Below are 24,939 nucleotides of genomic sequence, written 5' to 3' on the forward strand. Positions count from 1 at the left end.
GCAGGATGTTATTACCATGTGATGATACATTTTTCTCCTGCCTAGAAATGCTCAGTGTTTATATGGCAGATAACATTGGGGAGTGACTGGAATGTATCCCAGACAAAGCCTGATTTCTTTAGGAAAAGGCCACACGAGTTACAATCCCCCAAATTACATTCCTAAGGGAGGAGGAGGGGACATGGGTATCTATGCTCTTTTGAGACAGTTCTTTTCTCACTCTTGTCCAAATACCTTTCTGTCCTCTCTTTCTAAAGTATAGTTTTTACTTTTTTATCTTACATTCTATATCTCATTTTTCTAACAATTTCCATATCTACCTCCTCAATGTTTCATCCTTGGAATGTCTTTGTCTTCTGATTACAATCCAGATGAGATTCATCTACTAGTGAGGTAGCCTTCTGCAATGACTTTTGTAACTACATTAAAACAATACTGTCATTTCGTGATCAGTATCTAGTCCTGTTCTTTTAGAAAGTCTGTTGAATTGTTCTTGGGATTTCATTACGCTTTTCATTTTCTCTTGCAGTTCTTAGATCTTCACCATACAGAGAAATCTTGGATTTAATCAACATGAACCTCTGCTGGAGTGAAATAAAGAAGAGATCCCACAGTCTAAGGTATTAGTGGAATCTATTGGTGGAAATTGCCTTCACTGTATGTTCAATGATGGCATAGAATTTGGGTTATTTTACATTGACCGATGATCAGGTCAGTTATTGGAGATGAGGATTTGTAGAAACATTTATTCCTGATAATTGAAGGGTGCTTGCATTGGGTGATTGTGTCTTTCAGCCAGCACCAAAAATCATTGTTTTTGTGCGGCACTTCTCCCATGTAAATATGGATCTGCAGCCCAGAAACAATGATTCTCTATAGGGACGACCTCTAGTCCCCATACGGACCCTAATTAGGTTGCTAAATGCTTGTGAATGTTCCTTGCATAGAGTACAAGGAGGAGTAAGTTGGTGCTCACCTATGAGATTTCCTGGGTGAAAAATAATTAATTCTATAGCACATATATCCACATCCATTACATAGCATATTTTTGCATACAATAGAAAAGCAAATCCGACACGCCAATGAAATAAACTGTAGCCACTATTCCATTCTTTTAAAATATGATCACATCATGTCCGTAAGTAGAAATAACACACTGATCTAGAATGGTGGTTTGTTTCTGCTCATGGACACAATGTGATCATATTTTAATAAGAATGGAATAGAGGTTACAGTTTACTTTATTGATTTGCCGGATTTGCTTTTCTGTTGTATGTCTTGGAATGGCTCAAGCTGCCTTGGATCCTGTGCACCATCAAGGTTTATATGTGTTTATATAATTGTTTTGCTTCTACCTCTGTTTAATACCTAGCTCACTGATGGCAATGCAGACTTGAAAGACAAGGCAGAAAGAGTTATAAACTGCTTCTGTCTTCTCCTCAGGGTCCCTGGCTGTCTTTGACAGATGGGTACCAAAAGACGTCATTGCAGATTCAAGACCTGTGCCGTTTGCAATCAAAAGACAATGGGCAGTTGTTATAGAGGACCTGTCACCTCAAAATGCAGTGCATTGTTCATGCGGGAGGTGTTATCAATGATTGATAGCATTTTGTGTAAGTGTGTATACAGAGATAGCTGTCAGTTACTGCCACGGTCCCTCAGGTGACTGCTGTAAGGAGATCAAGGAGACTGGCTGAGCGTGGAGGAATCTAACAGCCTCTTTGATTTCTCTTGATTCAGTGTTGATAGGGTTAATGACCACTTCCCTTGTCTCAGCTGTGGTTTTGGAAGGAGCTGGAGTGTGGTTCTCCCTGAGTTCCTGCTCAACCTTCTACAACAGAAGCTAAGTGTCTCACTTGTTTGTATTTTGTTGTGGTTACTAGGCCTCAGGGAGACGCTTGTTCCTTCATCTTGGAAAGAACGGGTTGTCTCAGCCCTGCCAATATCTCAGCCCTGCCAATATCCTCAGGGTCTCCAGGGATTCCAGGTTCCTGTGTATGGGCTTTTCTACCTTTAAGGGGTGCCCATACCGTTAGAAGTCAGGGCCAGGAGTAGGGTTCTTTAGGTGGTGACCCTTTCCCTTCCCTAGCATTGAGGCGTAGTGGCTTTTCCATTCCCCCTGGTTGTGGTGTTTACTCCTTTACCTCATTTGTGACAGTTACTGATAGCTGTACACGGTGGAGTTGTTATCAGAGATAGCTGTCAGTCACTGATAACACCTTCCCCGTGAACAGTGAATGTCAGTATGAGCTGAGATTAAAATATATAAAAATACAAGTTTTACTGAATCTTTTTCCTCAAAACTATATATCTGCTCAGCTTCACCGATCTATAACCTACTGCTTGAAGATTGCACTGCATTTCTTGGTGACAGGTCCTTTTTAAGGGGCAAGCTAGCTAGCTATTAGGCTACTTTCACACTGGCGTTTTGGCTTTCCGTTTCTGAGATCCGTTCAGGGCTCTCACAAGGGGTCCAAAACGGATCAGTTTTGCCCTAATGCATTCTGAATGGAAAAGGATCCGCTCAGAATGCATCAGTTTGCCTCCGATCAGTCACCAATCAATGGAGTTCATGATGGATCCGTCTTGGCAATGTTACAGATAATACAAACGTATCCGTTCATGGCAGATGCATGCGGTTGTATTATTGTAACAAAAAGGTATTCAAGGATTTTACTGTTGATACCCTATCCTCAGGCAATCAATATCAGATTGGCGGAGGTCTTACATCCCATAACTCTGTAAATACACAGCTCTATCCATTTTGTAGTGGACAGAGCTGGTAACTGCAGTTACCAGCTCCGTCCGCCACACAGTGGATGAAGATGTATAGTTAGGCTACATGCACACGAACGTTGTTTGTTTCCGTGTCCATTCCGTTTTTTTTGCGGATAGGATGCGGACCCATTAATTTCAATGGGTCTGCAAAAAATGCAGACAGCACACCGTGTGCTGTCCCTACCAGTATGTCCGTTCCGTAGCGCCACAAAAAAAAATAGAACATGTCCTATTCTTGTCCGTTTTAGGCATTATATAATGGATTTGCAAAAAAAAACAAAAAACGGATGGCATACGGATGGCATCTGTTTTTTGGTCCTCTTCATGTTCCGTGCCTTTGCTCCATTCTTCTGTGGATTTTTGTTTTGAGTTGGGTTGGCATCCTGGGCCTGCCACTGTCCAACTTTTATGGGTGGACATAGGCATCGATTCACTCACCCTGGCTCTGCTGATTCTTCTCTGCTGGAAGCCGCAGCCTGCGCCTGGTTGTTAGACCTCTTCCCCGATCCTGTAGGGTATGCGCACTTCCAGGCCCTTAAAAGGGCCAGAACGCCCACACACCAATCTTCACCGGCCAATGACTTAAAGCACCTTTCCCTAGGGAGAGGTGTCTGAACAATAGCTGTATTTAGCTTACTTGCTCCTACATAAGATGTGTTGTTGCATTTGTCTGCCTGTGTACCAACCTTTTCTTGATTCCTGACCGATTCCTGTGTCTGATTTCCATATTGACCCTTTGCTACCCTGGACCTGTCCCATGGATTCGAACAAACTTTGCCTGCCCTGAACTCATCCTTTACTGACTATAGTTTTCCCTGATCCCTTGGTGCTCCTCAACAGTGTCTCTAACCCCTGTGAGTCAGTTGTGGCTACTCCAGGAGGTTGCAGATCCCTGAATAGGTGCTAAAGGGTAAATACCACAGGACTGCCTTTAGGTTTAGCCCAAAGTCAAACCAGTTGGTTGAGACAGTGGTTCCACACCCACTGATTTAACAAGTTTTTCCCTGCACAGTGTTACAGTACTTCTTGCCCACCTACTCTGCCAGGAAATGCAGGACTATTAACATAACTTGACATGTGTAAACAACATAGCTCACTGTGCTATGCTGTTTTTAGAATTGTTGGCCGCTAGCTGTATATGCTGTTTGTTTCAAATAGCTTGTACTGTACAAGTGCAGCCAGCAAGTACAGTTGCAGCCCAATTAGCGACGAGCCACAAGGTTTTGTAATAGCAATGTATTATTTACAGGGATGTCAGCGTTATTTCTGTATTGTTGTTAAAGTACATTCATAGTGGTTGTCACTTTTGGATTAAGTTACAAATACATTTTAACTTTTTTATTTGTCTTACATGCTGCAAAACAATTAGTAAACTCTTTCTATAAAGAAAAAATGTGGGGGATTCAGTCAGCACAACCCTGTATGCAGGTGCACATCACTATGGCGAAATACACATACAAACACAAAAACACAAATGCAATAGCACTCTGCAACCAGCACTCTGCCCTGCCTCTATGCTGGATGTTGAATGAGGCATTGGTGTACATTTTGGCCAAAGCGTAATAAGCCACTCACCACGTCAAGGTCGCCTCTATGAGTGGTCCCTAACACTAGTTCCTACCTGTTTATTGGCCATGATAGCCACACAAAATCCAGGGAGCGCAGATACAGCATGCACACCAGGCACACTCTGCTTTTAACCTCGTCCGGTGCCGTGACAGCTTTCATCGGATACAGGGATGCAAGTACCAACATGCATGCTGAGCCCACTATATACTTCTCCTGGAGCCAAATGGCTACTGGTAGGCGCTGTCTTTATTTGCTTCTGTAGACAGTGGTATACTCTAAAAAGCAGACGTAGGGCTACATGGCCACTTTAGTCACAAGGCTGTCTAGTGAATAGGACGGAATTGTCCCATTGAAGTGACTGCATATTTGTAATCACACCTGCTCACTGCTGCAGCTGATAAGTAGGGGCACTGGGAGTCGGGCCCCCGCCATTCTGATATTGATGACATATCCTGGGGAAAGGTCATCAATATTTAAAAAACCCCTTTAAGGTTTCATAAAAGCTTGAGGCCGCATCAACTACAGTTACACTCTCATTAAACGGGTTTTCCGAGACTTTAATACTGATGATCTATCCTCAGGATAGGTCATCAGTTGTAAAATCTTGGAGAACCCTTTTAATTTAAGGAGGCCATCCCAGGAAGAATATAGGGGGAGATTTATTCAACTGGTGTAAAGTAAAACTGACTTAGTTGCCCATAGCAACAAGATTCCACCTTTAATTTTTAACAGCTTATTTGGAAAATAAAAGGTGGAATCTGATTGGTTGATATGGGCAACTAAGCCAGTTCTACTTTGTAGCGGAGAGGCAGTATAATCCACAATAACTCCACTGGTAGACAGGAACAGCATACAATAATCCAGGTAGCGTTACAATAATCCCTTTTTCCCAAGAACTAGACGACACATAGCTTGGGAGTCAACTAACTTTATTTAGGCATAGCACACCTAGTTTAAACCCCCCCAACAGCCTCATTTACATACAGTGGGGTACATAGATTGTTAGGAGTTAGGCCTCTTTCACACTTGCGTTGTTGGGATCCGGCATGCACTTCCGTTGCCGGAGGTGCCTGCCGGATCCGGAAAAACGCAAGTGTACTGAAAGCATTTGAAGATGGAACCGTCTTCCAAATGCTTTCAGTGTTACTATGGCACCCAGGACGCTATTAAAGTCCTGGTTGCCATAGTAGGAGCGGGGAGCGGGGGAGCGGTATACTTACAGTCCGTGCGGCTCCCGGGGCGCTTCAGAATGACGTCAGAGCGCCCCATGCGCATGGATGACGTGATCCATGCGATCACGTGATCCATGCTCTTGGGGCGCCCTGACGTCACTCTGGAGCGCCCGGGGAGCCGCACGGACGGTAAGTACACTGCTCCCCCGCTCCCCGCTACACTTACCATGGCTGTCAGGACTTTAGCGTCCCGGCAGCCATGGTAACCACTCTGAAAAAGCTAAATGTTGGCTCCGGCAATGCGCCGAAACGACGTTTAGCTTAAGGCCGGATCCGGATCAATGCCTTCCAATGGGCATTAATTCCGGATCCGGCCTTGCGGCAAGTGTTCCGGATTTTTGGCCGGAGCAAAAAGCGCAGCATGCTGCGGTATTTTCTCCGGCCAACAAACGTTCCGTACCGGAACTGAAGACATCCTGATGCATCCTGAACGGATTACTCTCCATTCAGAATGCATTAGGATAATCCTGATCAGGATTCTTCCGGCATAGAGCCCCGACGACGGAACTCTATGCCGGAAGACAATAACGCAGGTGTGAAAGAGCCCTTATACATGTTAACATGTTTACTGCCACCTGTAGGCTATATAGATATGACCGTTTTTAACCTTTGTCATATTGTTTGTGTCTGAATAAAGTTTGTTGAATTACCTCACATCGCCTCAGGAAACATGGTGTCAGAAGTGGAGAGGGCTTTGGTGTTTTAGAAACCACTAAAGTCCTAATATCAGAACAAAAGATCAACATGAATTTTATCTGGTAATTTATTAATAAGAGACACACCGTGTTACAGAAAATGGCTGCAAACAACTTCCCTGTGCCGTCTCCCATGGACTGTAAAGGGGACCTGGCAGTTAACTGGACATATTTCAAATCCCAGTGGGAAGATTATGAGGTGGCAATTGAATTTGATAAGAAAGACCCCAAGGTAAGGATAGCGACACTGCGCTCAGTGATGGGGAGAGACTGACTGCGTATTTATCAGCACCTCTCACTCTCTGATGCCGACAAGCAGGACATAGAGAAAACTCTGGATGCATTACAGAGCCATTTTATGCCTTCACGTAACATCATTTATGAGAGGTACATATTCAATACCACAAACCAAGGCCCATTGGAAACTATAGATCAGTATGTGACTAGACTGAGGCAGCTAGCCGCTACATGTGAGTTTGGAGTATTACATGATGAACTTATCAGAGACAGAATAGTTCTGGGATCAAAAGACATTAATGCTAGAAAGAGAATGCTCAGAGTACCAGACCTGAACCTACTGAGAGCCATTGATATGTGTAGAAGCCATGAACTTACAGAAATGCAAATACAAGCAATGCAAGAAAGCAAAAGTGAAACTGAAGCTGTACATTATACTGCTAAAACATATAAAAAGCCCACGAAAGAAAGCAAAAACAATCAGATGTAGATACTGTGGAAACAACCACCCCTGGGGGAGAGACCACTGTCCTGCATATGGAGAAACCTGCAGTAAATGCAAAAAGCAAAACCATTTTTCTAGAGTATGCAGGCAGAAAGCAAATGCCAGAATACATATGGCTGCACAGATCAAGAGCAGCAGCTCAGAAGAATCAGTATTCACTATTATTCATCAAATAGGAGCAGTAAGCAGTCCAGGATCACAGTGGTTTGTACCACTAGAACTCAGCATTGACAGAGAAGCAGGGGAAAGGTCACACTGTCAGTTAGACTGTGGGGCCACCTGCAACCTTATGACATACAAAGACTATTGCAAAATTGTTAAAGAAGGAAAGCCAACATTACAGAAGAGTAATGTCAAATTAAAATGGTACAATGATACCTATATGATACCTATGGGCCAATGTAATCTAAATTGTACATATAAAGATAAAACATATACACTGCAATTCCAAGTTGTCCAAGGTAAACACAAACCACTTCTCTCAGCAGAAACATGTCAGAAAATGGGCCTCCTTACACTGAATGTAGAACATAATGTATTATTACATGATGACCAGCAAACAACTACAACTTCACCCTTTTCTTATGAAATGATCACAACTGAATATAGAGACATTTTGAAAGGACTAGGGTGTCTACCTGGAGAGTATCACCTAGAAATAGATGAAGCAATACCTCCTGTTCAACACCAACCACGTAGAGTGCCGTCTCCACTTAAAGCAGACTTAAAGGCGAAAATAGAGAGATTAGAGACACTGGGAGTGATAAAAAAGGTCATAGAACCTACGACATGGATAAGTAGTATGGTTGCTGTTAAGAAACCAGGCAAGCTGCGAATATGCATTGATCCCAAAGACTTAAATAAAGCACTAAAACGCTCACATTATCCAATGCCCACTATAGAGGAAATCCTACCAAGTTTAACAAATGCAAAAGTATTTTCTGTCTTAGATGCTAAGGATGGCTTCTGGCAAGTAAAACTGGACACTAAAAGCAGTTCTCTCACTACATTCTGGACTCCCTTTGGGCGTTACCGATGGCTACGCATGCCTTTTGGGATTGCTACTGCACCAGAAGAATATCAACGTAGACAACATGAAGCAGTAGAAGACCTGCCCGGAGTGGAAGTTATTGCAGATGATATATTGGTGTATGGCTGTGGTGACACTACAGAGGATGCCACAAAGGATCATGACAAGAATTTGATTGGACTCTTAGAGAGAGCACGAAAGCTGAACCTAAAATTCAATAAAAAGAAGCTGAGATTGAGGCTATCTTTGGTACCATACATGGGACATTTACTCACCGCAGAAGGCCTGCGTCCTGATCCAGAAAAAGTCAGAGCAATTTTAGAGGTACCAAAGCCTGACAATGTACAAGCAGTTCAGAGACTGCTAGGGTTTGTAAACTACCTTTCAAAATTCTTACCACATCTTTCGGATGTATGTGAACCACTACGCAGACTGACAGACAAAGACAGCTTGTGGGCCTGGCAATCCAGCCATGATGAAGCCCTCAAGCAAATAAAATATATTGTTACTAAACATCCAGTTTTGAGATACTACAATGTCAATGAAGAAGTAACAGTCCAATGTGATGCCAGTGAAAAAGGTCTTGGAGCAACACTTTTGCAAGGAGGTCAGCCAGTGACATTTGCATCACGTACACTGTCTTCAACAGAACAAAGATATGCCCAGATTAAAAAGGAATGTCTTGCCATTGTATATGCATGCCAGAAGTTTAATCAGTACTTACATGGAAAAAATATTATTAACATTGAGACTGATCATAAGCCTCTAGAGAGCATTTTTAAAAAAACCTCTCTTAGTAGCACCAAAACGTCTACAGCGCATGATGCTACAGTTGCAAAAATACAACCTTAATGTGGTTTACAAAAAAGGATCAGAAATGTATATTGCAGACTTCTTATCAAGAGCAGCATTACCTCACAAAACAATGGACAAGGACACCCCAGATTATGAGATTTTCTTGATGCAATCAGAGGATGCCTTTTCTAAGGAACTGGAAGAGATAAACTTTGCAGAATATCTAAGAGTGTCTGATTTGCGCCTACAACAAATTCAGAAGTTCACAGAACAAGATGAAGTCTTGCAAGCATTAAAAACTACTGTTCTTACAGGATGGCCAGACCAAAAAGAAAAAATACCGATTTGTATCAGGGACTACTGGGGCTTTAGAGATGAGATAAGCATACAACATGAAATTCTGTATAAAAGGACACAGAGTCATCATACCAAAAAACATGCGCCCAGAAATGATAGCGAGGACTCATTCTAGCCACTTAGGAATAGAAGCATGCCTTCGCAAGGCCAAGGATGTCATCTTTTGGCCACACATGGGCCCAGAGATTATAGAGGCAATAAAGAACTGTAATACTTGCAATGAGTATATGCGTAAACAAACAAAAGAACCTCTGATGACTCACAAATTGCCCACTCTACCCTGGAGCAAACTAGGCATGGACTTATTTTCCTTAACAGGACATGATTACTTAATAATTGTTGATTATTATTCAGATTTCTGGGAAATTGATTTAGTTTCTGATACCACCTCTAAAACAATTATAGATTGTTGCAAAGCACATTTTAGCAGACATGGAATCCCTGATTCTGTAATTACAGATAACGGACCACAGTTTGTCAGCTCAGAGTTTGCACGATTTTGTAGAGAGTGGGAATTTGAACATCTTACATCATCCCCATATCACAGTCAGTCCAACGGTAAAGCTGAAGCTACTGTAAAAATAGCAAAAACACTCAAAGAAAGCTAAACGAGATGACAAGGATATCTGGAAAGCGGTTCTTGACTGGAGAAATACCCCATCAGAAGGCACCAGCAGTAGTCCTGTACAACGGCTAATGTCAAGAAGGACCAGGACTTTACTTCCGACTGCTCAGAAACTGCTGTTTCCAAAGGTTATAAAAGGAGTGGTCGAGAACCTAACTGAAAGACGCAAAAAAGCAAAGGCATATTATGATAAAGGAGCCAAGGAACTTCCTGAACTAAGCATTGGTCAGCCAGTGCGAATACAACCATCGCCGTCGTCAACAGATGAAATTTGGCGACAAGGTATTTGTTTGGAGAAAGTTGCTCCACGATCTTATAAAGTGGAAGCAAATGGACAGTTGTACAGAAGGAATAGGAAGTTTCTGAGGACTGCAGATGGCAAATCTGACATTGAAATAAGTGAAGTGATTACACCAGGTACATCTCCAGATGAGACAACTCCCGAAGAAACAGGGATGGTGATCATATGCAACAATGTGAAGCTCCTGCCACACCAAGACGTACTAGAACTAGGGTTATTAGAACACCAACAAGATATAAGGATTTTGTATGCTAGATACATTATAAAAAACATTGTTACCTTTGGAATGTATTGTGGTATCCAATCATCTTATGTTATATATAACTTGATTTCACAAGAAAGGGAGGATGTTAGGAGTTATACATGTTAACATGTTTACTGCCACCTGTAGGCTATATAGATATGACAGTTTTTAACCTTTGTCATATTGTTTGTGTCTGATTAAAGTTTGTTAAATTACCTCACATCGCCTCAGGAAACATAGATGACTATAGTACAAGGAAGGGTGGGATCAGACAATAGCAAGGGCTGATGGGAGATTGAGGAGGGACAGAGCAGCTAGTTTAAACTGGTCTCCCAGTGTCCCTGAGACAACACCCTGCTGGGGAAACAATGGGACAGGAAAAAGGGGGAGGGGAAGAGGCACAGAAAAAAAATGCATTTAACATAGTGAACAGTAAACAAACTAAGCCGTACAGACAGCCTAACAAAAGGGAATATAAATGTAGCCTGAGTATACAGACCATACAGGCAATAACATTACAGTAAGAGCAAGATACTGTATATAAAAAGACATTCTGTAAGTGGCTAGGTTTGCCACAATGCTCCCCCAGAACCAAGCCGGCATACACAGTCTGATCAAAACGGATAGGTTTGGGGATGTCCGGAGGAGTACTCACAGATCGCTTTTCAAGTTTAGTTTGTCTGGATAACCCGTCGGAGTTGCCATTTTGCTTCCCAGGGCGGTAGTGGATAGAAAAGTCAAAAGGCTGCAGAGCCAAACTCCAGCGCAGCAGCCTGGCATTGTCTCCTGACACCCTGTTCAGCCACACCAACGGGTTGTGATCTGTGAGTAAGGAAAAGGGTTGTCCATACAAATAGGGCTGCAGTTTTGTAAGGGTCCACACCACGGCCAGGCATTCTTTTTCTATGGCGGCGTAGCTTACTTCCTGGGGTAAAAGTTTTCTGCTTAAGTAAGCCACTGGATGCTCGCCGCCATCTGCTCCGACTTGGCTCAGTACTGCCCCCAATCCAAACATAGAAGCGTCTGTATGGACGAGAAAGCGTTTAGTTGGATCAGGGGCGGCAAGTACAGGTGAATTTACAAGAGCCTTTTTTAGTTGCTGGAATGCCTGCTCACACTCTGGGGTCCAGACTACTATCTTAGGGAGATTCTTGCGGGTCAAATCGGTGAGGGGCTTGGCCAGGGTACTGAAGTCGGGTACAAATTTACGGTAGTATCCTGCGGTCCCTAGGAATGCCAGTACTTGAGTTTTTGTATGGAGGGTTGGCCATTTGGCTACAGCCTCTACCTTAGCCGGTTTGGGTTTTTGTTGGCCGCTCCCTACCCGGTGTCCTATATATTGGACTTCTGCTATCCCTATATGGCACTTACTGGGCTTCAGATTTAATCCTGCCTCCCTAATACGGTCTAGTACTGCTCCTATGTGGGTCAGGTGTTCAGTCCAGGAGTGTCTGAAGATTGCTATATCATCTAGATAGGCGCAAGCGTTCTCCTGGAACCCATCCAATAGCCGATCCACCATCCTCTGAAAAGTAGTCGGAGCGTTTTTCATTCCGAATGGCATGACCTTTAACTGGTACAGGCCAAACGGGGGGAAAAAACGCCGACTTAGGGATGGCGTCTTCGGCTAGTGGCCCCTGGCCATTTTGTCTAGGAGCTCGTCTATCCGGGGCATAGGGTAGGCATCGGATACGGTCTTATCATTAAGCCTCCGGTAGTCTACGCAGAAGCGGGTAGTCCTATCCCGCTTCGGCACCAGAACTACTGGGGAGGCCCAAGGGCTTTCAGAGTGCTCTATGACTCCTAGCTGTAGCATTTCTTCAATTTCCTTGCACATATTATCCTTTACGGATTCAGGTATGCGGTAAGGAGGTTGGCGGAGGGGGGTCTGCCCTGGTGTTTCTACTCTGTGGGTGGCTAACGGGGTGTACCCGGGGAGATTAGAAAAAGTGGTTCCTTTTTCCCTTATTAGACTATTAGCCTGCGCCCTTTCCTCGGGACTCAGCATTCGCCTAACTGAACCTCCTTCAGGTCCTCTTTCTGGCCCTCTTTCTCTAGGAGGTCTGGGAGAGGTAAATCGTCAAAGTCCTCTGCGGCAGAGCCGCAAATAGCAGTCACCTCTTCTATGCGCTTGTAGTAGGGCTTCAGCATGTTCACATAGAGCATGCGTCTGCCCCCTGCTCCAGCGCACGGGCCGATCACATAGGTGGTATTGCAGATTTGCTCCACCATCTTGTTTGGGCCCTGCCAGGAGGCCTGCAGCTTGTCATTAGGGACTGGCCGTAGGATTAACACCTTTTGCCCGACCTGAAAGCTGTGGTCCCTGGCCCCCTTATCGTACCATCTGCGCTGTCGTTGTTGGGCCGCTTGGAGGTTAGTACGTACCGTCTGGGTCAAAGCCTCCAAGCGTTTCCCTAAACTCTAGCACGTATGGGACAATAGGGGTACCATTCGTTGTTACCCCTCTCTCCCAGTGTTCTCTGATAAGGTCTAAGGGACCCCTCACTCTCCGAACAATAATTCAAAAAGGGAGAATCCTGTGGATTCTTGGGGTACTTCCCTATAGGCAAAGAGCAAAAAGGGCAAAAACCGTTCCCAGTCTTTTTGAGTATCTATGAACGTGCGGATCATCTGTTTAAGTGTTCCGTTAAACCGTTCACAGAGCGCGTTGGACTGGGGGTGGTAGGCGGAGTTTAAGATCGGTTGCACCCCACACACTTTCCAGAGTTGGTGGGTGACCTCTGCAGTGAACTGGGTGCCCCTATCCGAAATAATCTCCTGGGGAAATCCCATACGGGAGAATATTTGCATCCGCTATAGTCTCTGCATGTACATTGGTCAACGCCACTGCCTCTGGGTATCTAGTGGCGTAGTCCACTACGGTCAAGATGGACGGCGCTTCACAGTGCAGATGGACAATGACCCAAAGCATACTGCAAAAGCAACCAAAGAGCTTTTTAAGGGAAAGAAGTGGAATGTTATGCAATGGCCAATCACCTGACCTGAATCCGATTGAGCATGCATTTCACTTGCTGAAGACAAAACTGAAGACAAAATGCCCCAAGAACAAGCAGGAACTGAAGACAGTTGCAGTAGAGGTCTGGCAGAGCATCACCAGGGATGAAACCCAGTGTCTCGTGATGTCTATGCGTTCCAGACTTCAGGCTGTAATTGACTGCAAAGGATTTGCAACCAAGTATTAAAAAGTGAAAGTTTGATTTATGATTATTATTCTGTCCCATTACTTTTGGTTCCTTAACAAGTGGGAGGCACATATGCAAACTGTTGTAATTCCTACACCGTTCACCTGATTTGGATGTAAATACCCTCAAATTAAAGCTGTTAGTCTGCAGTTAAAGCACATCTTGTTCGTTTCATTTCAAATCCATTGTGGTGGTGTATACAGTCGTGGCCAAAAGTTTTGAGAATTACATAAATATTGGAAATTGGAAAAGTTGCTGCTTAAGTTTTTATAATAGCAATTTGCATATACTCCAGAATGTTATGAAGAGTGATCAGATGAATTGCATAGTCCTTCTTTGCCATGAAAATTAACTTAATCCCAAATAAAAATTTTCATTGCTGTCATTAAAGGACCTGCTGAGATCATTTCAGTAATCGTCTTGTTAACTCAGGTGAGAATGTTGACGAGCACAAGGCTGGAGATCATTATGTCAGGCTGATTGGGTTAAAATGGCAGACTTGACATGTTAAAAGGAGGATTATGCTTAAAATCATTGTTCTTCCATTGTTAACCATGGTGACCTGCAAAGAAACGCGTGCAGCCATAATTGCGTTGCATAAAAATGGCTTCACAGGCAAGGATATTGTGGCTACTAAGATTCCCCTCAATCAACAATTTATAGGATCATCAAGAACTTCAAGGAAAGAGGTTCAATTCTTGTAAAGAAGGCTTCAGGGCGTCCAAGAAAGTCCAGCAAGCGCAAGGATCGTCTCCTAAAGAGGATTAAGCGCGGGATCGGAGTTCCACCAGTGCAGAGCTTGCTCAGGAATGGCAGCAGGCAGGTGTGAGCGCATCTGCACGCACAGTGAGGCGAAGACTTTTGGAAGATGGCCTGGTGTCAAGAAGGGCAGCAAAGAGCCACTTCTCTCCAAAAAAAACATCAGGGACAGATTGATCTTCTGCAGAAAGTATGGTGAATGGACTGCTGAGGACTGGGGCAAAGTCATATTCTCCGATGAAGCCTCTTTCCGATTGTTTGGGGCATCTGGAAAAAGGCTTTTCCGGAGAAGAAAAGGTGAGCGCTACCATCAGTCCTGTGTCATGCCAACAGTAAAGCATCCTGACAATTTTGCCCAAAAACACAGCCATGAATAAAGAATGGTACCAAAACACCCTCCAACAGCAACTTCTTCCAACAATCCAACAACAGTTTGGTGAAGAACAATGCATTTTCCAGCACGATGGAGCACCGTGCCATAAGGCAAAAGTGATAACTAAGTGGCTCGGGGACCAAAACGTTGCCATTTTGGGTCCATGGCCTGGAAACTCCCCAGATCTTAATCCCATTGAGAACTTGTAGTCAATCCTCAAGAAGCGGGTGGAGAAACAAAAACCCACTAATTCTGACAAACTCCAAGAAGTGATTATGAAAGAATGGGTCAGGAATTGGCCCAGAAATTGATTGAGAGCATGCCCATTCGAATTGCAGAGGTCCTGAAAAAAGAAGGGCCAACACTGCAAATACTGACTCTTTGCATAACTGTCATGTAATTGTCGATAAAAGCCTTTGAAACGTATGAAGTGCGTGTAATTATATTTCACTACATCACCAAAACAACTGTAACAAAGATCTAAAAGCAGTTTAGCAGCAAACTTTGTGAAAACTAATATTTGTGTCATTCTCAAAACTTTTGGCCACGACTGTAGAGCCAAAAATGTTAGAATCGTGTCGATGTCCCAATATTTATGGACCTGACTGTATTTCTTGGATTTCGCTAGGGGTCCTATTATGTCTACAGCTACCCGACTGAAGGGTTCTTCAATGATGGGCAGGGATCTGAGTTTGGCTTTATAGCGATCCCCTCTCTTCCCTACCCTCTGGCAGGTATCGCACGTTTGACAGTATTGTCTAATATCCTTTGAGATACCTGGCAAGAAGAAGTTCTGCATCAGCCGATGTTTAGTTCGGCTGATTCCTAAATGTCCTGATAATGGTATATCGTGCGCGATTGCCAGCAACTCTCGTCTATACTTTCGGGGTACCACTAACTGCTTAGTGGGCACGGGTATGGACCCTGCTACTACCTTCTCTGCATAGTGGTATATGAGACCTTTGTCCCAAGCATATCTCTCTCCTTCCAACCCTCCTTGGTCCTTGTTTATTCTATCTTTATATACAGTACAGACCAAAAGTTTGGACACACCTTCTCATTCAAAGAGTTTTCTTTATTTTCATGACTATGAAAATTGCAGATTCACACTGAAGGCATCAAAACTATGAATTAACACATGTGGAATTATATACATAACAAACAAGTGTGAAACAACTGGAAATATGTAATATTCTAGGTTCTTCAAAGTAGCCACTTTTTGCTTTGATTACTGCTTTGCACACTCTTGGCATTCTCTTGATGAGCTTCAATAGGTAGTCCCTGAAATGGTTTTCACTTCACAGGTGTGCCCTGTCAGGTTTAATAAGTGGGATTTCTTGCCTTATAAATGGGGTTGGGACCATCAGTTGCGTTGAGGAGAAGTCAGGTGGATACACAGCTGATAGTCCTACTGAATAGACTGTTAGAATTTGTATTATGGCAAGAAAAAAGCAGCTAAGTAAAGAAAAACGAGTGGCCATCATTACTTTAAGAAATGAAGGTCAGTCAGTCAGCCGAAAAATTGGGAAAACTTTGAAAGTAAGGGCTATTTGACCATGAAGGAGAGTGATGGGGTGCTGCGCCAGATGACCTGGCCTCCACAGTCACCGGACCTGAACCCAATCGAGATGGTTTGGGGTGAGCTGGACCGCAGAGTGAAGGCAAAAGGGCCAACAAGTGCTAAGCATCTCTGGGAACTCCTTCAAGACTGTTGGAAGACCATTTCAGGGGACTACCTCTTGATGTTTATCAAGAGAATGCCAAGAGTGTGCAAAGCAGTAATCAAAGCAAAAGGTGGCTACTTTGAAGAACCTAGAATATGACATATTTTCAGTTGTTTCACACTTGTTTGTTATGTATATAATTCCACATGTGTTTATTCATAGTTTTGATGCCTTCATAGTCATGAAAATAAAGAAAACTCTTTGAATAAGAAGGTGTGTCCAAACTTTTGTTCTGTACTGTACCTGCAGGGAGGGATCTAGGGCCACCTCACTGCCAAATTCCAGGGGGGCATCCCAGGGGAGAATAGGAGGGGTGTGTGGCATATTGTTTACCTGAGCCTCAGAGTGATCGGAAGGAGCCGTGGTACGTGCTTGCTGCCGGGTAGGCCTCTTGGATAGTTGGTTCAGGGACAAAAGCAGAGGTGAGCTCCCCTAAGTTGTTGCCTAAAATAACATCAGCGGGCAAATCCTGCAGAATTCCCACCTCCACATTTCCATGCCCTGCCCCCTAATTCAAATGCACCTTGGCAGTGGGAACTTTGTCAATTGCTCCCCCTGCCACCCGTACAGCTACACAGTCTTCAGTGAGGGTGTGCTTAGACACCAAATGATTTCGGACCAGGGTTAAAGTGGCCCTAGAGTCACGTAATCCTTGTATACTCTTCCCCTCCATGTGTACCACATGGCGGTGCCCCTGGAGGTTGTAGTATTCAGACCACAAAAAAAGAGAAAGTGAATCTGATGTGGGGACAATACTTCACTGGATGGATGTGGCTCGGGCAAACTCCATTCCATGTGGTGGTGCCCAATGCTGAATGTCAGTCCAAGAAAGTCATTAAACAGAATATAAGTAATGCACTTACCGTATGGTGTGTGTTATGCCTTTTTTCTGTTGTGTGGATTTTTAGTAGTCACACTTATTAGAAAATGCTTACATGGTTACTTATTGCAGGAATAGTGTTAGAATGGCACTATCTACTATTTCTGCAGAACAGCCTTTATGTGTTTCTGTGACACACATGCTTAGTCTTGCCTCTCTCTGAGGGATACCTGGTGCGGCAAGACAGATGCTGAGCAAATGAGAAGACTTTGCTCACACATTGCGGTAATGTCATCTTTTTTTGCTGTAATTTTCTTAACCACTTCCAGACCGGGCCATTTACCCACTTCCTGACCAGGCCTAATTTAGCAAATCTGACATATGTCACTTTATGTGGTAATGCTTTGCTGGAATGCTTTTACTTATCTGAGCCGTTCAGAGTTTGTTTTCTCATGACAAATTGTACATTATGTTAATGGTAAATTTAAGTCAATATATTTCACTTTTATTTATAATTTTTTTTTAAAGTTACCGAAAATTTGAAAAAATTCACTGTTTTCTAAATTTGAATCTCTCTGCTTTTAAGACAGATAGTGATACCTCATAAAATACTCATTAATTAACATTCAACATATGTCTACTTTATGTTGGCATCATTTTAGTAATGCACCGTATTTTTCACCCTATAAGACGCACCTGTCCATAAGACGCACCTAGGTTTTAGAGGGGGACAATAAGAAAAAAAATATTTTGAACCAGAAGGTGTGCTTTTGAGCATTAAAATGGCTGTAAAAATTTAATAGAAAGGGCTAGAGGGCTGCAAATGGCATCAAAATGTGGTTAAGAGCATGGCAAGTGCTCTGCAAACAAATGTGGATAGGGAAATGACTTTAAATAAAAAAAAAAAACTTAAAAATAAAAAATAATAATCTTGATCTAGGAGGACGAAGTCCATATGGAGTAGGAGGTTGAGGAGGCGGTGGATTTGGCGGTGTAGGTGAAGCGGCGGTGGAGGAGGAGGTAGTCTACACTCCTTTTTGGTTTTAAATTTATTTATATTTTTTAAATTAGGGTACTGCCCCACCATGTCGCACGTCCCCGTGATGTTCACGATCCAATTGGATATCTGCTCTATCAACTTTCGATGTTCTTTTCTGCGCCTACCATGTTGATCACGGTTAGCGGCGAATCAGGGTTCCACGCCGAAGAGGGAGCATGAGAAAGAGAGACCACATCCAAGAGAGATAAATGGATGAAATTTAATTGTGATCGAGCGGAAATGTGGGACAAATTATTAAAGCAGAAGAATTGAAGGAAAGGAGGTGGCGCGCGGCAATTACCCACTCCCGACTCGGGGAGGTAGTGACGATAAATAACAATACAGGACTCTTAAGATGCCCTGTTATTGGGATGATTAATAAAAAATTATAGGGAATGTCACCGGGGTATTTTGGATTTGGAAACGTTAGCCAGGAGAGGCCCTGCTGCCGCTTTGTTGACTCTAGATAACTTCTGTCTGATCGCACGTCCTCGTGACGTCCACGATCCATTTGGATATCTTCTCTATCAACTTTCAATCTTCTTTTCTGAGCCTACCATGTTGATCGCGGCTATCGGCGAATAAGGGTTTCACGCCGGAGAGGGAACTTGAGAAAGGGATACCACATCCAAGGGAGGTCAATGGCTGCAATGTGATAAAGCTGAAATGTGGGACAAGTTATTAAAGCAGAAGGATCGAATGAAAGGGCCAATTAAAGACGAATTTTACAAATTTAATTCCTTGTCACCTATGCAGAGCAGGGTTTTTTAATCGCCAGAAATGGGTTAATGTCACCCACCAATGGAACAGATGATTTTAAAAAATTTCGGTCCCTGTCACCTATGCAGAGCAGGGGTTTATTCACGGCAAAAATTGTAAAATGTCACCCAAGAATATAACATTTTCGCCGCGCATGCTGGTTGCCGGTGGCAACTTGTTTTTATGCATGTGTGTGCGCTTTCCCTTTTAGGATGTTTCCTTTCCCTGCTTTGGTGTGCACGGGGTTAAGGTGTGCTTGGTAGGTGTGGTGGGTGTGACCTCAGGCCTCCTATATGTTGGTGTGGTGAAGCCTGAGTGTCAGTTTGGTTTGTTTGTCAGCTTGGTGTAGGGCTCTGCTCCTGGGCTGAATGATACTGTCTGTGTGAGCTATCCTTATTTGTTATTTTGTATATCTTGCTTTGTCTGTTGTCCCCTCCGGTGTGTTTCTGTCATTCCTCCCCCACCTGGTGTATGTAGTTATGGTGCGGGTTTTGCTTATAGGTTTGATTGTTGTATGAGGCTCCGAAAGGGGCGGGCTTTCCCGGAGTTGCAAGCGAAGAAAAAAAAACAAAAAAAAACAACATGCATGGCAACCATGTCACGGCAATCACCCAGAAGGCCGAGACACTGCCACCGCATGCTCACACAGCAACACGTTGCCGCGGGCAACCCCAAGTGTAGCAACAGTGTCACAGCGCACACAATAGGCCGTGACAGTAACAGAAAAATTAGTAAAATGTATTAACCTGTCTACTAGGTAGAGCAGGGGTATATCACAGCCAAAAATTGGTGAATTTCACCCGAATATGTAACAGACAACTTAATGTTTTTTTTTTTACCTGTCTACTAGGTATAGCAATGGTATATCACATCCAAAAATTGGTGAATTTCACCCGAATATGTAACAGACAAATTAGTGAAAAGTTTTTACCTGTCTACGAGGTACAGCTGGGGTATATCACACCCAAAAAGTGGTGAATTTCACCCAAATATGTAACAGACAAATTAGTGAAATGTTACCTGTCTACTAGGTAGATCAGGGGATAAAATAAAATACGTACACATAAAAAAAAGGTGGAGGTCCATATGGAGTAGGAGTTTGAAGAGGCGGTGGACGTAGCGGTGTAGGTGGAAGCGGCGGTGGAGGAGGACGAGGTAGCCAACACTGGTTTTTGGTTTTAATTTATTTTATTTTTTTTAAATTAGGGTACACTTCAAAAGAGTGTAAATGTAACGGTCACGTACACACACACACAGGGGGGAGGATAGTGACCACTGCGCTCCACCCTCACCCCTGGCCCTGCCTACTTGCCTCACGAGTCCTGATGACAGGGGACAACTGGACGGCAGTCCCTAACTTAGTATACGTGCGGGAAGGACAGACAAGACAAATAACGGATAGTGAACGGACCGGGTCAAAACCAAGAGGACAACGCAGTACAGAGGAATAAGCAAAGAAAGGTCAGGAGAAGCTGGGGTCATAAATACCAGGAGAGTCGAGAAGTACCAAAGGAGTCCGCAAAGAATAGTCAGGTGGAAGCCGAGGTCAGTATACCAGGAAGGATGCGCAGTACAGGAGGAGCAGGCATAGGGTCGTTAGGGAACAGGATCAGGTAAGTACACAGGTATCCAACAACTGCCAGGAACCTAAATTAACAGGCAACCTGTGGCCAGCAGGCTGCCTGTATTTATAGTGGGGAGTGAGGGTCATGTGACGTGGCCAGCGTCACATGACCGACAGACCAACCAGTCGAGCACCGAGTGATCAGATCGGCGCTCAAGGCAGACCTAGGAGCAGGGAGCCTCCCAGCTATTAAAGCTGCCCTGGGAACGAGGTCAAACACAGATCCTCGCTCCCGAAGCTAAGCAGCAGATCTGCGGCTGATGGGAGACCGAGTGTGCCTTCGGCACCCCGTTACAGTAAAATATCCAAAATACAACAATGAGCAATTGCGCTGTAGTATAACAATGGCTGGTTAAGGCCGGTATACATGTCTATTCTGCACAAGGTACGGACAAGTCCTGTGGGATCCATGCCTGCTTCATTTTAATGAACGTGAGCTTGTCCACATTAGCTGTGGACAGGCGGCTGCGATTGTCTGTGATAATGCCCCCTGCCGTGCTAAACACACTGGCTGCAGGGCAGGCCAGCACCTACAAGGCGTAAAGGGCAAGCTCAGGCCATGTGCCCAATTTGGAGACCCAAAAGTTGAAGGGGGCAGACCCGTCATTCAGTACGTGTAGACGTGTGCACACATACTGCTCCACCATGTTGGTGAAATGTTGCCTCCTGCTAAGACGTTCCATATCAGCTAATGGTGCTGGTTGTTGTGGCATGCTGACAAAGCTTTTCCACATTTCGGCCATGCTAACCCTGCTTTCTGAGGTGCTAGTGGTGCCCCAGCTGCGTTTGTGACCTCTTCCTCATCCTCTGCCTTCGCCTTGTGCTTCCACTGTGCCCCCGCTGTCAGGTGGGAATGCCACTAGCAGCGCGTCTACCAGCGTGCACTTGTACTCGCACATCTTACGATCACGCTCCAGTGACGGAATTAAGGACGGTACATTGTCCTTGTAACGGGGATCCAGCAGCGTGGCCACCCAGTAATCAGCACAAGTTAGAATGTGGGCAACTCGGCAGTCATTGCGGAGACACTGCAGCATGTAATTGCTCATGTGTGCCAGGCTGCCCAGAGGCAACGAAAAGCTGTCCTCTGTGGGAGGTGTATCGTCTGTGTCCTCTGTATCCCCCCAGCCATGCACCAGTGATGGTCATGAGCTGGTTCGGGTGCCACCCTGCTGTGAACACGGTTCCTCCTCCTCCATCTCCTCCTCCTCACCCTCCACCTAGTCATCCTCCAGAACTGTGCCCTGGCTGGACAATTGTGTACCTGGTGTTTGTGGGTGCAGGAACCCACCCTTGGAGCCACTTGTGAATGACTGGCCGGAAACCCTACGAAATGATCCTTTTTTCCTCCTCCTCCTCCTCCTCCTCCTCCTCCTGTGCCACATCCTCTTCCATCATCGCCAGCAGCGTTTTTTCAAGGAGGCATAGAAGTGGGATAGTAACGCTGAGAACGGCGTTATCGGCACTGGCCATGTTGGTGGAGTACTCGAAACAGCGCAACACGGAACACAGGTCTCGCATGGAGGCCCAGTCATTGGTGGTGAAGTGGTGCTGTTCCGCAAAGCGACTCACCCGTGCGTGCTGCAGCTGAAACTCCACTATCGCCTGCTGCTGCTCGCACAGTCTGGCCAGCATGTGCAAGGTGGAGTTCCACCTTGTGGGCACATCGCATATGAGGAGGTGATTGGGGAAGCCGAAGTTACGCTGCAGCGCTCACAGGCGAGCAGCAGCAGGGTGAGAACGCCGAAAGCGCGCACAGATGGCACGCACTTTATGCAGCATCGCTGACATATCAGGGTAATTTTTAAGGAACCTCTGCACCACCAAATTCAGCACATGCGCCAGGCAAAGGATGTGCGTCAAACCGGCTAGTCCCAGAGCTGCTATGAGATTTCGCTCATTATTGCACACCACCAGTCCAGGCTTGAGGCTCACTGGCACCAACCACTCATCGGTCTGTTGTTCAAGGCCCATTCACAGCTCCTGCGCGGTGTTGGTTTTCCCCCCCAAACAGATACGTTTTAAAACTGCCTGCTGAAGCACCCTGCAATCCTCGGTGCTGGAAGGACATGCGCCAAACTGCTATCCGCCTCAGGCCCAGCCGCCACTGCATTTACCCAGTGTGCTGTTATGGAGATATAACGTCCCTGACCGTGCTTACTGGTCCACGTATCTGTAGTTAGGTGGACCTTGCCACAGATGGCGTTGCGCAGTGCACACCTGATTTTGTCCCCCACTTGGTTGTGCAGGAAATGGATGGCACGCCTGGAAAAGTAGTGGCGGCTGGGCACAACGTACTGTGGGACAGCCACCGCCATAAGGCTTTTAAAACTCTCTGTCTCCACCAGACGGAATGACAGCATTTCAAAGGACAGTCATTTTAAAATGCTGGCATTCAGGGCCAGGGATCGCGGGTGGGTAGGGGGGTACTTCCTCTTCCGCTCCAGTGTTTGGGAGATGGAGAGCTGAACGCTTCCGTGCAGTGGCATCTCTAGCTTTCAAATTTTGGGGGGGGGCACACTGGGGGCCAGGACAAAAGTAGGGGGGCAGCTATAACAACGATACATTTACACAAGTATGCTTAGAAATGCTGCAATACTTTACCCAATACCTAAAACCGCAACAGGGAAGAAAAGTCCAGCTGTCTGTGGATGACACTTTTATAGAGAGGGGGATCTGTGGATGACACTGCTATGGGGGGGATCTGTGGATGCCACATACCGTATATAGCATCTTATGCTATATGTGTCATCCACAGATCCACCCTATGGCAGTGTCATCCCCATTTCCCCCTCCATAACAGTGTCATCCACAGATGTCCCTCCCTATAACAGTGTCATCCACAGATCTCCCTCCCCGCCTCTCACAGGAGTGTACATATATAAAATAAACATATTTCACATGAACACTTACAATTACTTGGCCCTTGGGGATCTCGGACACCACTTCAACACTTTGGCCGGGGGCTCGGCGGAGCTGAAGTTGTGTTTTATCCTAATGAGAAAGATTTCATAATAAGGATTTGGAGAAGGGGCAGAGGGATAGCAGAGCAGGGAGAGGCTGGTGCTGCTACTAGGGGGTCATACCATGGGGGAGTAATAAAACCCACCATAATGCCCCCCAGTAGAAATAATTCTCCTTATAATGTGCAAAACATAAACCTCCTATGCCCCCAGTTGAGCTAATGTCCCCCATAATGTGCCAGTATAAAAAAAAACTATATAGTGCCCCAGTAAATGCCTCCATAGTGCTCCTCTCCCCCCTTCCTGCTAGTGCCCCCCATAATGTACCAGTAAAAATGCCCCATATATCGTGCCCCAGTAGATGCCCTCAGTGTCCCCCATAATTTGCAAGTATAAAATACCCCTTCTTAGTGCCCCCCGTAGATGACTCCATAGTACTCCTGTCTCCCCTTCTCCATAGTACCCACCATAATGTGTCCCAGTATAAAATGCTACTGTACAGAGCCCCCCATATAAAACACCCCTTCTTTGTGGCCTCAGTAGATGCCGCTATAGTGCCCACCAATAATGTGCCAGTAATAAGTGCCCTCAATAGCGTGCCACTGCCAGTAACAATAGCCCCCATCACGTGCCAGTAATAAGCCCCCCATCACGTGCCAGTAATAAGCCCCCCATTACGTGCCAGTAATAAGCCCCCCAATATGCCAGTAATAAGCCCCCCATTACGTGCTAGTAATAAGCCCCCCCATTACGTGCCAGTAATAAGCCCCCCCATTACGTGCCAGTATTAAGCCCCCCCATCATGTGCCAGTATTAAGCCCCCCCATCATGTGCCAGTATTAAGCCCCCCATCGTGCCAGTATTAAGTCCCCCCCATCATGTGCCAGTATTAAGTCCCCCCATCATCATGTGCCAGTATTAAGTCCCCCCCATCATGTGCCAGTATTAAGTCCCCCCCATCATGTGCCAGTATTAAGTCCCCCCCATCATCATGTGCTAGTATTAAGTCCCCCCCATCATCATGTGCCAGTATTAAGTCCCCCCATCATCATGTGCCAGTATTAAGTCCCCCCCATCATGTGCCAGTATTAAGTCCCCCCCATCATGTGCCAGTATTAAGTCCCCCCCATCATCATGTGCCAGTATTAAGTCCCCCCCATTATCATGTGCCAGTATTAAGTCCCCCCATCATCATGTGCCAGTATTAAGTCCCCCCATCATCATGTGCCAGTATTAAGTCCCCATCATCATGTGCCAGTATTAAGTCCCCATCATCATGTGCCAGTATTAAGTCCCCCCATCATCAT

General features: G+C 45.0%; 1 protein-coding gene across 1 annotated transcript in view; it reads left to right on the forward strand.

Moving 5' to 3' along the window:
- The first annotated feature begins 303 nt into the window (after positions 1 to 303).
- DRP2 (dystrophin related protein 2) overlaps positions 304 to 24,939 on the forward strand; it is a 406,196-nt gene continuing 381,560 nt past the window's right edge. Inside the window, exons 1-2 of the mRNA XM_040405377.1 lie at positions 304 to 393; positions 530 to 620. Of these exons, the coding sequence (XP_040261311.1) occupies positions 574 to 620 (47 nt within the window). The 5' untranslated portion in view covers positions 304 to 393; positions 530 to 573. The remainder of the gene's footprint in view (positions 394 to 529; positions 621 to 24,939) is intronic.

Source organism: Bufo bufo, chromosome 8, assembly GCF_905171765.1.
Source record: "Bufo bufo chromosome 8, aBufBuf1.1, whole genome shotgun sequence".
Taxonomy (NCBI): Eukaryota; Metazoa; Chordata; class Amphibia; order Anura; family Bufonidae; genus Bufo; species Bufo bufo.